The sequence below is a fragment of the Acomys minous genome, assembly GCF_964271855.1.
Source record: "Acomys minous genome assembly, chromosome: 1".
NCBI lineage: Eukaryota > Metazoa > Chordata > Mammalia > Rodentia > Muridae > Acomys > Acomys minous.
In genome coordinates, this window is record NC_140483.1 from 54,205,482 (window position 1) to 54,219,491 (window position 14,010).

General features: G+C 50.4%; 1 protein-coding gene across 7 annotated transcripts in view; it reads left to right on the forward strand.

Annotated features, from left to right (window-relative positions):
- NAV1 (neuron navigator 1) overlaps positions 1 to 14,010 on the forward strand; it is a 260,939-nt gene that overhangs the window by 69,600 nt on the left and 177,329 nt on the right. For 5 of the 7 annotated variants that reach the window (XM_084786365.1, XM_084786366.1, XM_084786361.1 and 2 more), the window contains exons 2-3: positions 4,379 to 5,118; positions 10,022 to 10,125. In XM_084786365.1, the coding sequence (XP_084642491.1) occupies positions 4,412 to 5,118; positions 10,022 to 10,125 (811 nt within the window). In that variant the 5' untranslated portion in view covers positions 4,379 to 4,411. Of the gene's footprint in view, positions 1 to 4,378; positions 5,119 to 8,108; positions 8,178 to 9,410; positions 9,587 to 10,021; positions 10,126 to 14,010 lie in introns of those variants that run through there. The other 2 variants (XM_084786367.1, XM_084786369.1) reach the window with 2 other exon arrangements.

Consider the following 14,010-nt stretch of genomic DNA (forward strand, 5'->3'; position numbering starts at 1 on the left):
ATAGATGCACTTGCCAGCAAGAGTGAAGGCAAGCAGGCAAAAAGCAAAAGCTTCCTTTCTTCCATGTTCTTTTATGTGTCCAGATTTAGGGTGAATCCTCCCATCTTAAATGATCCCATCAATAAAATCCCTGGCAATGATGCTCAGCTGCTTGGATCTAAATTGACTCCAAGATTAGCCATCACGCAAGGTTCTACCTGGCCCCTATGGATCACCAGCCACCAACTGGGCATATTAGACCCGTGTATGAGCCAGGCTGGATTATGTCCATTATCTCTCTTCCCAACTTCATGACTCTGTCCTGTTTTTACCCAACCACCCATGAGGCTGAGGCTAGGCGCTGTGGGTATTGAGTGTGGCCTGTGGCTCCACGGAGCTCACCCCATCTCCAGCACGTCTTGGGACAGCTCACTTAGCCACAGCATCAGCTTCCTGTTCAGCAAAATGGAGGACAGTAAAACTTACCATCTTGGGTTGTTGTAAGGATGAGAGATAATATCTCACTAAGAGGCTGTTCCCAGCCAGGCATGGTGGTGCATGCCTTCAGTCCCAGCACTCGGGAAGCAGAGGCAAATGGATCTCTGTGAGTTCGAGGCCATCCTGGTCTACAAAGTGAGTCGAGGGCAACTGAGGCTACACGGAGAAACCCTGTCTTGAAAAACCAGAGAGAGAGAGAGAGAGAGAGAGAGAGAGAGAGAGAAAGAGAGAGAATATATATGAGACTGTTCCCAGGCACCCAGGGGACAGCTTGGTAAGGGCAGATGTGTGTGCTATGCATCCTTTGAGCTCCCCTCTCAGACATTGTGTACCTGGGGATGCTCGCTTGAGGGCAAACCCAGAGAAATCCCCCAGTGAAGCCCTCTGACATAGGCTAGAAGAGTTCACAGTCTGGGGAGTAATCCTGCATCACTCGGAAGCTGGTGTGGTCCTCTCAGGTTGCATCACCTGCTGCATAGCATTCTGCTTCCAGTCTTCTAGAAGCCTGCCTTCTGGGGAGGAGGGTCAAGCAAGGTCCCAACTGCAGTGGAGAGGCAGGGCGGGGCCCCAGCAACCTACCAAGGCACGGGTTTAAAAGTCCTCTCCCATTGTGCTTTTTAAAAAATGATGACCCAGTAAAAGCAGCAGTGGTGTGGGTGTACTCCATTAGCAAGGGAGCTAGCAAGCAGCCTTGGCCTTCAGACTGTGAAATCTAGCCAGCCCTAACCAGAGGGCATGGGGACATCTGAGGCAAGGAAGTCCAGACTGGGCCCTGCAGAGCTAGAAGCTGGAGGTCCCTGGCAGATAAGGTAGGTGAGTTGAGCTCCTATGGGTCTTTGAATCAGGGAGTGACTCCCTGGAGACACTCCTCTCAATCGGGCTGAACCAAGATGATGCTTCTAGAGTCTCTTAAAGACGTAGTTTCCAGAAAGGATGGTCTGAAGGGTCTAACTGGATTTGGTCCCCACTTTGGATTGGGATTGGGATTCAGGATGGGGGCAGAAATAAGCCATGCAGCAGCTTACTAAGGAAAGGGCTAGAACATAGAAATGCCAAAGTCGTGAGCATGCGTGCGACTGGCAAATAGTCAGGCCTTTTCTGTGAGTGGACTCCTGGTTAGCGTAACTGCTCAGAGCCCAGGCTAGCTCAGTGTTCTAGGCCCAGGTCAGCAGCTTGAGTCCACATAAACAGTGGAGGTTATGCTCAGCAGCACCACCACCACTGATGCTCACAGCTAACCCCTATAGGGTGCGTAGGGCTGGGTAGACGGAGTGGTACAGGCTAAATCCACTCAACCCCACTGAGGCCACAGGCTAAACCCTGGTGCTCTCTGTCTCTCTCTCTCTATCTTTGCTGAAGAACTCAGGGTCTGGACCTCTGTATTTGTCACCATTATCCTGCCTTCATTTTCCAGGCTAAGCATGAACAGGTTAAAAGACTTTTCCAATTTCTAGCAGGTCAGACAGTATTCGCTTAAGCTTTTCCTAGTTATCTTTAGGAGAGAATTTCTTGGTCTTTTCGTGCCAAGACAGAGCAAGGCAGGCAAAGAAAGGGTGGCTCAGTCCCCCAGTCCTTCCCTATAGGTAGGAAATGGTAGGGAGTGGGGTGGGGGCAGTGGGGGATGGTGGAGGGGGTGGGAGACGGGATGGGGTGGGGATGGGGAGTCCCATGAGCCTTGGGTGTGATCCTGCAGGTAACGACACTGGATGGACAGAAGAGAGCTTGTCATGGTTCCCGAATGCACATGGTTTTGGTAGCCACCTCTAATGGAGCAGGTGGGAGGTGCTTTAGCTTATCTGGTAATGTCATGAATTGGAGGAGAGGAGAGAGGGTAGACCACAGCTCCAAGGTCAGGGTGAGGCCGTCTACGGCATAAACGGCCCTATTCGGCTGCCGAGTGCTTCTCTCTGCATGAATGTGTCTGTCCTGGTGGCCTCAGGTAAATTGGCCAAGCTTCGAGATTTTTGCCCAATGTCCACAGTGCTCCTTGTCTTCACTGTCGCAGAGTTAGTAGCAACAGTTTATCCTACAAAAGGCAACTTGATTACTTTCATCGTGTATAAATCTCTGCCCACATCTTTAATCATTTTCCTAGGGCAATTTTCTAGATATGCCATTGTTCCTACAGCAGTTTGATAAAAGGCCTTGGTGCTTCTAACAACAGTCCATATTATAATTTTCAATAAGATAGTGAACTTGATACCAGCAAATGGGCGCCTATTGCTTTTTAAATTTTTGAATGAAGCCCAACATGGTGGTGCATGTCTTTAATCCCAAGCACTTGGGAGCGAGGCACACTGACCCAGTCTTCTCTGCCAGGCAGGAATACAAAGATGCAAACAGAACCTTTGCCTGTGTTTGGATGTCTGCATACTATTTTTGTGATTTTTTTTGTTTGTTTATTGTTTGCGCTTTATTCTATGGAAGTCCTGTCTTCCAAAGCAATAACTCTTTGCCTTTCATACTTGTAGCAGGTATCTCTGCAGTTTTCTTTGAATGTCCGAAAAGGGTTCCTTTTTTTAAAATCCATATATAGACTTTAACTTTTATGTACTCAAAATCTATTGGCAGTTCCTTTATTATTTCTGCCTTTGATATGGTGCTTAGAAAAAGTTCTTTCCCATAACAAGCTCATGGATGTGTTCATGTCTGTGTTCTGTAAATTCTTTTATTTTTTTATTTTATTTTTATTTTTACTTTTTTGTTCTGTAAATTCTTATATTTTGATTTTTAAGTGTTAACTCTAATTGATCTGAATTTTATTACATGTGTCTTTGTAAACTGCTACAAATTCTCTTTGAATTGAGAACAATTACTTCACTGGTTAATATGGTGGAGCTGGGGAGCTAGAGGAGAAGGGAGAGGCAGGGTGGGAGAGAGAGATCTGGAAGAAAGGCGGGATAATTAATGGATCAAGGTAGAAGAGCAGGTGAAGTATTGTTGATAAAAGGTATTTGGGGTGGCACATGCAGGCCTTTAATCCCAGCACTCAGGAGGCAGAGGCAGGTCTCTGTGAGTTCAAGGCCAGCCCGGTCTACAGAGAGAGTTCCAGGATAGCCAGGGCTATTACACAGAGAAACCCTGTCTCGAAAAAAACAGAACAAAACAAAAAGGTATTGATTGGGGCAGCTGCTTTCACCCCTCCCTCCCCAACACCCCCCCTCACCCCCAAGACAGGGTCTCTCTGTGTAGCCTTGGCTGTCCTGGACTCACTTTGTAGACCAGGTTGGCCTCGAACTCACAGAGATCCGCCTAACTCTGCCTCCAGAGTGCTGGGATCAAAGGCGTGCTCCACCACGTCCGGCTCAAGGGCAGTTGCTTTGACCTACAGTCAAACATTCCGTTTCCGAGGCTGGGTAAGGGAGGCAGGAAGTGGCAGAGAAGAGTTTTCCCAAGGCAGGAGGTAGATGAGGAATGATCAAACTCTGGGCCAGATGCTCAAACCCTCCATGGTGGTGGGCGTGGCAAGAGCAAAGAGGATTGGAAGAGACATCATCAATAAGAAGAGTAAAGGGTGGGCGGAGCCTAGGCCTCCTGGGGACAGGTTCACTAGTTGGAAGTTTCTGGGTTGGGGTGACTGAGGTCATTGGGTGAGATGGCACGCAGAGGAACATCTCAGTTCCCTCAGGAGGTGTCTTGAGGACTTGCGGTATCATGAAAGAGTGGATGGCAACTGTGAGGTGAGTCTGTCCATCACTGGAGAGGAGCGGAGTCAAGGAAAGTCAAACGAAGCCAGGCGATGCATAGAGCATGCTCCCAGAGCCTTTTCACATAGGCTCGCGTGTTTGCTTAGAGTCAGGCAGGAAGCCCATGACTCTATCAATGCCAGAATCATCCTTATTCATTAGGGACAGGGTCTTGGGACTTTACCTGACATTTCTCTTCTGTCCCCTCTCTGCAGGATCCTAGTGCTACCCTACCCCTGTTGCTGACCATGAATGGGATGGCCAACGTGAACTCTGCCAGCCGCCCACACTATGCGTCCTCCATCCCCGTGCCTAGAGCTTCCTCACAGACCAGGATTCACACCCCAGGCGCCTCTCCTCAGCTGCGGCCTCGCCAGGCTGACTTGGCCCTGAGTCCTCAGCGAGCTGCCTCTCCAAGACGGGGCAAGGCTGCAGTCTCTTCTAGAAACTCATCCCCCAAGGCCTACAGGGGAAGAGGAGGCCCCAGAACTGCTGGGCCAGCCAGGGAATTGGCTGAGAGTGTAGAAAGCCTCCCCAGCTCCCCCTGGAATAGCCCCAGGGTGACCCCCAAAGCAACCCTCTCCAGTCCGGCGGGATCCAGAAGAGCTGGGGAGACACAAAGCACCCAGAAGAAGAAGACCCACGACGGAATTCCAGTTCGCCAGACCAGAGGAAGGAGCCCGCCCCAGACCAGCCGGCATGGAGAAACTCAAATTTCAGGGCCCGCTGAGGGGCAAATGCCTCCTAGCTGCCAGGGAAAAGATCAAAGAGACATAAACTACAAAAGCCCTAGGTCTCTGGAGCCTGGTGAAGGGGCAGCTTCAGGGAGTTCCTCTCCAGTCTGCAGCCCTGTGCAGAGCATAAGGCCATCGCCTACTCCTGGGGCCGTTAGCTTTACCTCAGCCCATCAGCAGAGCCAGCCAATCACAGCCACAGTGGCCCCCTTTCAGTACAGGTGAGCTGGGGAGCAAGCTGGGTATGAAAGAGGGAAAATGATGCTGAGACCAAGGGGCAAACCAGAGCAGAAACTCTGGTGACAAATCACTGATAGGGCCTACAGGACCAGAAGTTGGGGGTTGGGGGGTGTGGGGGTGTGGCTAGAAGCTTGGGTGTCTGGTGAGCTGTGACAGGGCTATAATCTAAGTTCTCTGGCTTTTCTCACCTCTGGGGCCTTGACAACAAACATGGACGTGTGAGGGTATCCCTAAAGCGGTCACTTCACACTCCCTTGGAACTGATGAAAATGTATTAGGGTATTAAAGATTCTTAAGCAAGCCAGATACACCGGCAGGTAGGTCGGCAGGTGATTTGGACTTGCCAAGTTCCTGTAGGCCGTCTGCCACCACTGTGTGTTAGACAAACCTTGTTGTCTTGAGCAATGAGTCCTCAGCTGCTTGAGCAAAGGTCTAACTGCGCTGTTTTCATAGCATTCTTGTGTCTGTCTGTCCATCTCTCTTTCTCTCCCTCGCTCGTTTGCACCACTGCCGTCTGCCTGTGTATGTGCGTGGGACATTGGCAGCCAGTAATACTCCTTAAATGGCTAGGTAGGTACTGTGGTCATTGGCAGTGGCGTGCATTCACAGCAGTGTGGTCAACATGCCAGTCTCCCCAGCTTTCAGACATGGCAAGGCAAGTGCGTAGAATAACATTTAGCTAACTAGGCTTTTTTTAAAGAAAAATAACTCTTCGATAACATGATCACATTAAGTACACCAAACTTTAATTATCAATCATCATGTGGGTTAGAAATACCCAAATGCAAATTAAATCCCTTCCCGACTACACTCACTTCCTGTGTTTCCCCCTACTCCCACGCTAATACAGGAAGTAGGTGTCGATTTGCATTTTGGGTCTATAAAAGCGTGTGCATCAGTCCCTGGGTCCTGGAGACCTCTGAGTCACAGCAGGTGAAGGCCGGGGCCTTAGGAGTATCAGCCTTCACTAGCGATCAACTCACTTGTGTCTAGAGCTCTTGACAATCGTGTGCAACCTTATATCACAGTAATAGATGTTGGGGTCTGGGACAAGGAAATTAATATCCAGTATATTCTGTGTGTGGTCAGGCCTCATTTGCAGGGCTACATTCCGTTGTGAACACTATGCTTTACAAGGACATTGACACGCCAGAACACATTTGGGCGGCGGGGGGGCGGGGGGGGGAGGGAAGGTGACAGGTTAGCGAGGAGCCTTGCCAAAGTGTTTTAAGAATGATTAGGGAAAGTGAAGATGCTAGCTTGCTTTTGGAAAGAGAAGGGCAGGATGGTATGTGAGTTGCTCTCAAATATGGGAAAGGCTGTCACGTTGTAAGATGAATTAGTTTGCTTGGGGCAGCTCCAGAGAGCTGACTCAGTGTCGTAGTGGCTAGAAGTTAGCTCAAGATAAAACTGAGGCTCGGGAGGAAGAGCTTTCCAACAGCAGGGAAGCCTTACAGGCTGTAAGACAAGGAGTTCTATTACCGCAGGATCCCAGCCGATCCGACAGCCACGGAGAGTTTCCAGGCAGGCCAGCCCTTCTGCCCCACTGGACCTACCGACTCAATGCACAGATGTCCCTTTTTGTAAGGGGCAGGTCACATCTGTCCCTTTTCTTTCTCTGCTGAGGTTCTGAAGCTAAAGCTGACTCCAGAACCACAGACACAGGGAAGGCGTTTCTCTGCTGCTGGGCGTCAAACCCACAGCCACCCCCATGCCAGGCAAGGCCTCTAATACTGAGCCACGCCCCAGCTCCAGCCTTCACTTGAATGCCTTTTCCCTAACAGCTAAGCGCCTCCCTGGCGACCATGACTTTTCTTTTCCTACCTGATTCCCTTCATTTTGAATTCATACTCTGGGAAAAAGTGTCTAGGTATTAAATAGTCTCAGATTTTTATATTATCCACCCTACAAGTCCCCTGGTATGTTTACAGTCTGGCATTTTAAAAAGAGGTCAGAATATTTCCCTCTGAACATTTTTAACGCAACTTCGACAGAGCTGTGTTCCCACCACTCAGCAAACACTGGCTGCACGTTTGCATCTTAAACAGAAATGGGATGGTTACACTCTCCCGAAAGAGTGGCCCTCAGCATCCATCTTTGGCCCTTACACTTTTCAGGCCCTCAGTGCTTGGAGGATGGGTCACAGCACGAGTTAGATTTGGATGGAGGATACTCCGGCATGCTGCAGGCAGATGGGCTTGGATCTCCGCACACCCTGCACGGCCGAGAGCCGCTGCCATGGGCAAGCTCTGCCAAGAGCTTGGCTAGGCCACCCATCTAAGCTCTGTAGCCAAGGAGGTGCCATCTGTTCCCTAGAATCCATAGACATCCTGTTTTCGTGGAAATCTATCCTCCACCCCCAACACCTTCTGTAAAACCTCAGGTGAATGCAGAAGCAAAGGTTAATGGATGTCCCTCTCCTCCTCTCCAGCCTGGCCCAGCCTTCACATCCGTTACCCATCATTCACTTTGCCCCAGCTGCCCAGACATATTTTTTTCCCCCAAAATCCTGGGTGTGGTCCTCCCAGTGACACTCATCAGCCTGCCGACTCCCACCTCTCACCTCCTCTTGATGCCCTTCCCCCTTGGGCCCCATGAAGGGGGCCTGTCCTTCTGTCCATCTTCCAGTTTCTGGCCTCACACATCCAATTCCATCACAGCTTCCTCCTCACTCCCTGTACTTTCCCGTATATCAGGGTGGCAGCACCCACATCGTAGTTGTGTATCTCTGCACTTAACCCTGACGGTGCATGCCTTCAATCCTCAAGCACGTCTTGGGTCAGACTCTTAGTTAAGAGTTGGTTAAAGGTGTCAGGAATGTAGGGTCATCGAGGTCACCATTGTGGTTTTTCACTTCTCTGGTTCTGACACTCCCACTTCAACCCCCCGACTTCTGGCCCATGTTGTCCTGTCCTTTCAGGTTGGGAAGTGAGACCAGCCCTGGCATATACAGGGAAGTGGAGGCAGGTATAGACACATGTGCAGAACCAACTAAGGACAGAGAGGCAAAGGCCGCCCTCCTTCATGCTCCTAGGTGTGAGTACGTACAGATGGTTTTTTTTTTTAAGAGTTATTTATTTATTATTATGTATACAGTGCTGTGCCTGCACATGCACCCGCAGGCCAGAAGAGGGCATCAGATCATATTACAGATGGTTGTGAGTTACCATGTGGTTTCTGGGAATTGAACTCAGGACCTCTGGAAGAGCAGTCAGTACCCTTAACCTCTGAGCCATCTCTCCAGCCCTTGTTTTGTTTTTTTTTTTGAGACAGGGTCTCTCTGTGTAGCCTTGGCTGTCCTAGACTCACTGTGTAGACCAGGCTGGCCTTGAACTCACAGCGATCTGCCTGCCTCTGCCTCCCGAGCGCTGGGATTAAAGGCGTGCGCCACCACGCCCAGCTTCAGATGGTTCATTCCTACCTGTCCTTGTAACACCATAATGGCAGTAGGCTTGTGACAGTAAACCATTGTTTCAAAGCCGGGTGACATCTATACGATCCAATATAGACACTGCTTAGCACTTTATATATGGTGCTATCCAATAACACCTTTAATGCATTATATAGAATCCCTTGCCTCAATAGGGTGTTCTATTATTTTCACAATAATATGTTGCATGTCCATGCTATTTTTTTTTCCTAAGAAAACAACAGTCTCATTTCTCCCTGTCCCCTTGACTGCTGTATACTTGGATAAGATGAATGTCCCCGCCATATCAAGCACCTCCCAGAAGCCAACATGAGAGCTCCTGTTTTCTCAGTTTACTCCGCCCTGCCTGGTGCCCAGCACCCAGCACCCATCTGAGGGCTGGCAGGCACACAACACCCCAACACTGTCCAGAAGGCTTAAAGCGAGGCACCTATAGCCACAGACCCCCCCTCCTGCAAACCCCGACAGTCAGACTGTAGCTCTAGCCTGGCCCTTCAGAGATCAGCTCCCCCTCCTGATGAAAGACAGGCCCAGAGAGGGGAAGGTGTTCGCTTGGGTTACACACAGTGAGCTCATGGCAGAGCTGGATTCAGAGTCTCCGACGCAGAGGTATTGGAAAAAGTGAAACCCTAAAAGACAAATAACAGCAGCACTAGAGACTCTCAGGGTCCCCTGGCCCAGCCTGTCAATTTCCCCTCTTGTCTGAACAGCCCTCCCTTCCCCCTCCTGCCAAGCTGCCAAAGGGTCCATTTAGCTGGCGACATTGGGCGGGGACGTGGGGGGGTAGGCGGGACTGCTCTGAGCCCAGGGTAATTGCATGTAAGGAGAGCTGCCACAGCCTTTGTTCCTGGAGCGGGTGTGTGGGTGGGGATGTGTTCTGAGGTCTGTGCACTTGGTAGCCAGTGCCCAGCGACCCCATCCTTCCTTCCTGTTGGCCCTCTGGGCCTAGCTTGGACTTGTCCTCCCAGGAGCGGCTCAGGCTGAGCCTACTCCTCCTTTCCTGACCTAGTGTGCTTGAGGTGAGCAGTTCCACAGAGGCCAAATGCCCTCTGAGTGCCGAGAGTCAGAGGCTGCAAACTTCAGAGACGGTCCTTCCCTGCTAGCATGCTCTCTGTTGAGCAAACATGAGCATCTTCAGGGCAGGAATCACAGCAGGGCAGAGGACCCCCCAGCCTGGAGCTACTGGGGCATCTTTCTGTTCTGTGAATGATGTATGCTGCTGGGCAGCAAAGGGCAACAGATGTTGAACATTCTAAATGCCCTTGGAGATTCCTTCCTGGTCCAGCTCTGCTGCTTGCTGGAGTGTCTGCGTGTGCACACAGCCCCAGGAGGTGCTGGCCCAGAGAGCGTCAAGGCGTTGTAGAAGAGAGCATCCAAGCTCGATAGAGTTTGCCTAGTTCCATAGAGGGGTTCTGAGGCCATGAGTTACCTTTCCTTTCTGGTCCCTCCCACAGGTTTCAGACAGACCAGGAGCCTGGCCCCATTCCTCGGGAAAGCTGGAGCCTTGATGGGTATACCAGCGCCCCCACCAGGACTGAGGACAGCTTTGCCTGCACAGGTAAGTACCCTGGGAAAGACTTCCTATACAAGAGCCACTGTTTGGACTCTCCTTATCTCTGAGGGACGGAAGTGGCCCTGGCCTAGGACTGGCTTCTTTTCTGTTGTTTTGTGACAGGACCAAATTAAGGAGCCCAAGCTGGCCTCAAACCTGTCATTTTCTAGCCTCAGTGCTGAAATTGTAGATGGTGCCACCACATCCAGCTTGCGTCTATCTCTTAAAAAAAAAAAGTCTATTTTGTGAGGCACGGTCTTACTCTGTAGCTGGACTGGAACTTGCTATGTAGACCAGGCTAGGCACCTAGCCAGCCCTAAAGTTTTAAAAAATTAAATGTGACTGAGTGTGTGTGTGTGTGTGTGTGTGTGTGTGTGTGTGTGTGTGTGTGTGTGTGTGTACATATACAGGTGTCATGGCACATGTGGAGGTAAGGGGACAACTTGTGAGAACTGGTTTTCTCCTTCCATTGTGTGGGTTCCAGGATTGAGCTCGGGTCGTCAGCCCTGATAACAAGTGCCTTAACCTGTTGAGCCACCTCCTCAGCCCTCAGGTCTGTCTCTTGACAAATGAGATGCTAACCTGGGAGCTTCCCCGCCAGTTTCCTCCGTGCTTGGCTCAGCTCAGAGCAAAGCTGTCAAGTCCAACAGCATTTCAAGGTCAGGCTCTAGGAAGGTGGCCAAGGTCACCTTTGTCTGGTACTCAGATAGTGAGAATCTCTCTGTGTATGTCACAGAGAGATCACAGTAGAAAGGTGACAAGCTGGGAGAGCGAAAGGCTGGTTGTAGCAAAGCCCACGTTCAACATGAAGGTGCTGGGAGCCGAGGTGGCAGTCCAGAGATACCTGCTTGGCTGCCTAACACTTGGCTCACTCCCAGGGACACTCTTAATAACAGGTCACTCCCACACACATACCCTTCCTTGTGTCACCCTGTAATCACAGTGTCACCCAACGCACATATACTGTTAACAAACCCGAAGACCCGAGACTGACAGAGAAGACCCTTGAATTTAAACTCAATAACATGCTCGCCCCGAGTACATCCTCAGGCGTTCAGCATCTCTGGATGAGTGCATGATGAAGGAGTAACTAAGTGCCTTGTGACCCATTGGCTGGCACCTAAAAGAGTCAGATTCTAAACTCCCTAAAGTATTTACATTTTGTGGGCTGATTGATTTCCTCGCAACATTAAAACATAAAAATAAACCTTAGAATCCAGCAAGGCGTGCACCAAAGTACACATGACAGCAGGCTGCAGGAAACAAGCTCTCTCCATCAGTTTCCCAGGCCAAAGGAAATCGGCTCTAGCAAAACGATAAAAGTGATTTTGTTTGTGGTGCTGAGGATTGAACCTAGGGGCGTGTACATGCCGGACAAATGCTCTGCCACTGCCACTGCCACTGCCACTGCCACTGCCAGTCCGTAATGAACTTGCTTTTAGAAGACCCACGGCTTAGTTTTACAGCTTCATTTCCATGCCCTGCTCCAGCGGGCAAAATGTGAGTTTAGCTCACAGCCTAGCCTCGGCAACCATTTGACACGGATAGCATGCCACTGCATCTTCTCTGGTCCCTGCTGGCCCTTTGGAGCATCTCTTAGACAGCCCAACTGCAGTGATCTTGGAGCGACTGCAGAACTGCCGCCCTCGCCACTGAGGGCGGGCCTGGGGCAGGGCCTGGGCATGTAAAGGGTAACTATCTCTTCACCCGCCCGCAGCAAGTGCACATGCAGCGGGAGGAGGGCATGGCAGGGGACAAAAGTAAACTGGATTTCACAGGCACTGACAAAGCATCAGAATAGAATGCGGTAACCAGGAAACTATGTGCAGCTCTATTTTTACATTTGCAGTTTTGTTAGCGTAATGGCTTCCTTATGTGTGCACCACATTGTTAGGCTAATGGTCTCCATCCACCTAGCCTGACGCTCCTTACTCATTGTGACCCCGAGATCTAGGAAGAGGGCTTTTGCTTTTTGCGTCTGCCGCAGGCTGACACCGGGAAGCCCTTTGACCTATTGGCTTGAAGACCCTCTCCCGTCAGATCAAAAAATGTCCGCTAGATCCCAGGTTAGGCGATCCGTGTGGGGAAGGCAAAAAGCCCCAGAACTCTAGCTGGAGCGTCACAAGAATGAGAGGCACAGGCCTCCCTAAGGTACCTAGGGAAGGGATCAAGGTTCATGGTGCTGCCTCTGTTGTGGTCCTTGCTGGTTGTCATGGTGACAGACACATCTTCGCAGAGGATCCCCTGAGCTCTTTGATGGGTTAGAGAAGACCCTGCACTTCCATGAGCTTGAAGGGGGAAGAGAGGAAGAAAGGAAGCAACAGTTTCCACTCTATTACTTCTGAGCTCACTCGAGACATGTCGTGAGTCACTCACTTGTGTGTTCTCTGCTCAGTCAGCAAGTGGCCACTGAGCATTTTCTTTGTGTCAAACACTGCTGACGCTGTGGAAGGTGGGTAAGACTTTGACCTGCCTTCAATGAGTTCACAGTGTAGGGGTTCACCCTGCGGATTCTTCTAGATTATCTGTCTGTGTCCCTAAAGTCCCTCCCACCTAGTGTCCTGCCTAAACCTGTTGACAAAGGTTGCATCAGGCATGCATTAAACATGGCATAGGAGGCCCCTACATCATGTGGGACAATGAGCTTATAGCCACTTCTTGTGCAAGGAAAACAGGGTGCCATGGAGCATATATCACTTGCTGTTATGGTTGTTGACCATGTTATTTTAATACCAGCATGTGAGAGAAAAGGGACTTCAAGCTCAGATATCGCCCCTGCCTGTTGGTGAATTCACTGTGTTTGATGAGCACGGAATGCAGGGTAAGCAGTCTGTTGCTCATGCCTCCCCTGTGAGACAGGTTTGCTCTTCTAGCTGAGAAGAAGCCACCAGTCTTTACTTCTCTCATAAGCATGGGGAGGTGCAGGGTTCTAGAAAGAGTACAACAGGAGAATGCCAAAGAGTTCTCTCTGCCTTATACCACACTAAAAAGAGAGGAAGAGGAAGGAGGAGGAGGAGAGAAGAAGAGAGAAAAAGAGAAAAAGAAAAGAATGCAGTCTGTTTAGAATAGAGTCCAAATATGCAATTTATAATCTTTATATAGCATAGGAAGAAATTTTCCCATGATGCCTTGCCACCATGCTAGGGCATTGGGGATGGCCTTCATATGTGCCCACAGCCATCTGTTCCTTCTGCTTTTGCCCTGGGGGGCAAGAGTGTAAGACTCCAGCCCACAGGTGCTTAAATGTGTTCCCTGACTATCCCAGGATCCACCCTGCTCTTCCAGGGACAGCTCGGCACTGGGTCCATCTGCTCACACTCAGCACCAGCTCGTTCTGCAAGGCCATCATCAGACCTTAATTTAAGCAGGCTAGACACCAGGGCTGACTCTGCCACGTGCCCACATGTGTGAGGCTGCGGACAGCGCTAGAAAGGGTGGCCTTGAGGTTTACACGGGTCTCTTAATTACTTCCACTTTTGTGGCGTGTTTGAATGAGTGCTAAGGGGACACACACTGAAGGGATCTTCTCTCATAAAAACATGTGTCACTGGGGAACCAGCCAGAGGCTCCTCTCTACCTCCTCCTCCTATGATGGTTGGTAGACACGCAGACCCAGAGGGGCCTGTGCAGCCTGCTTCCTGCTGGGAGATTTTTATTTATTGTTGGTGTCTTTTTCTGTGGATGAGATGACCCTGTCTGTAAGCCACAGTTCTCGTGTCTGGTGGATTGGGGTGCAGAGCGCTCTTTCTAAGAAAACTGATGTATCTGCTGTGACTTAGTCTGGGACAAGAGTGAGAGGTGAGCACCGTGCTCTCAGCGAGAGGGTGAAGAGACCGCTCTGCACTCATTGCCGCAAGCCAGGGGTGTGAGCAGGCGTCAAAGAACCCAGTG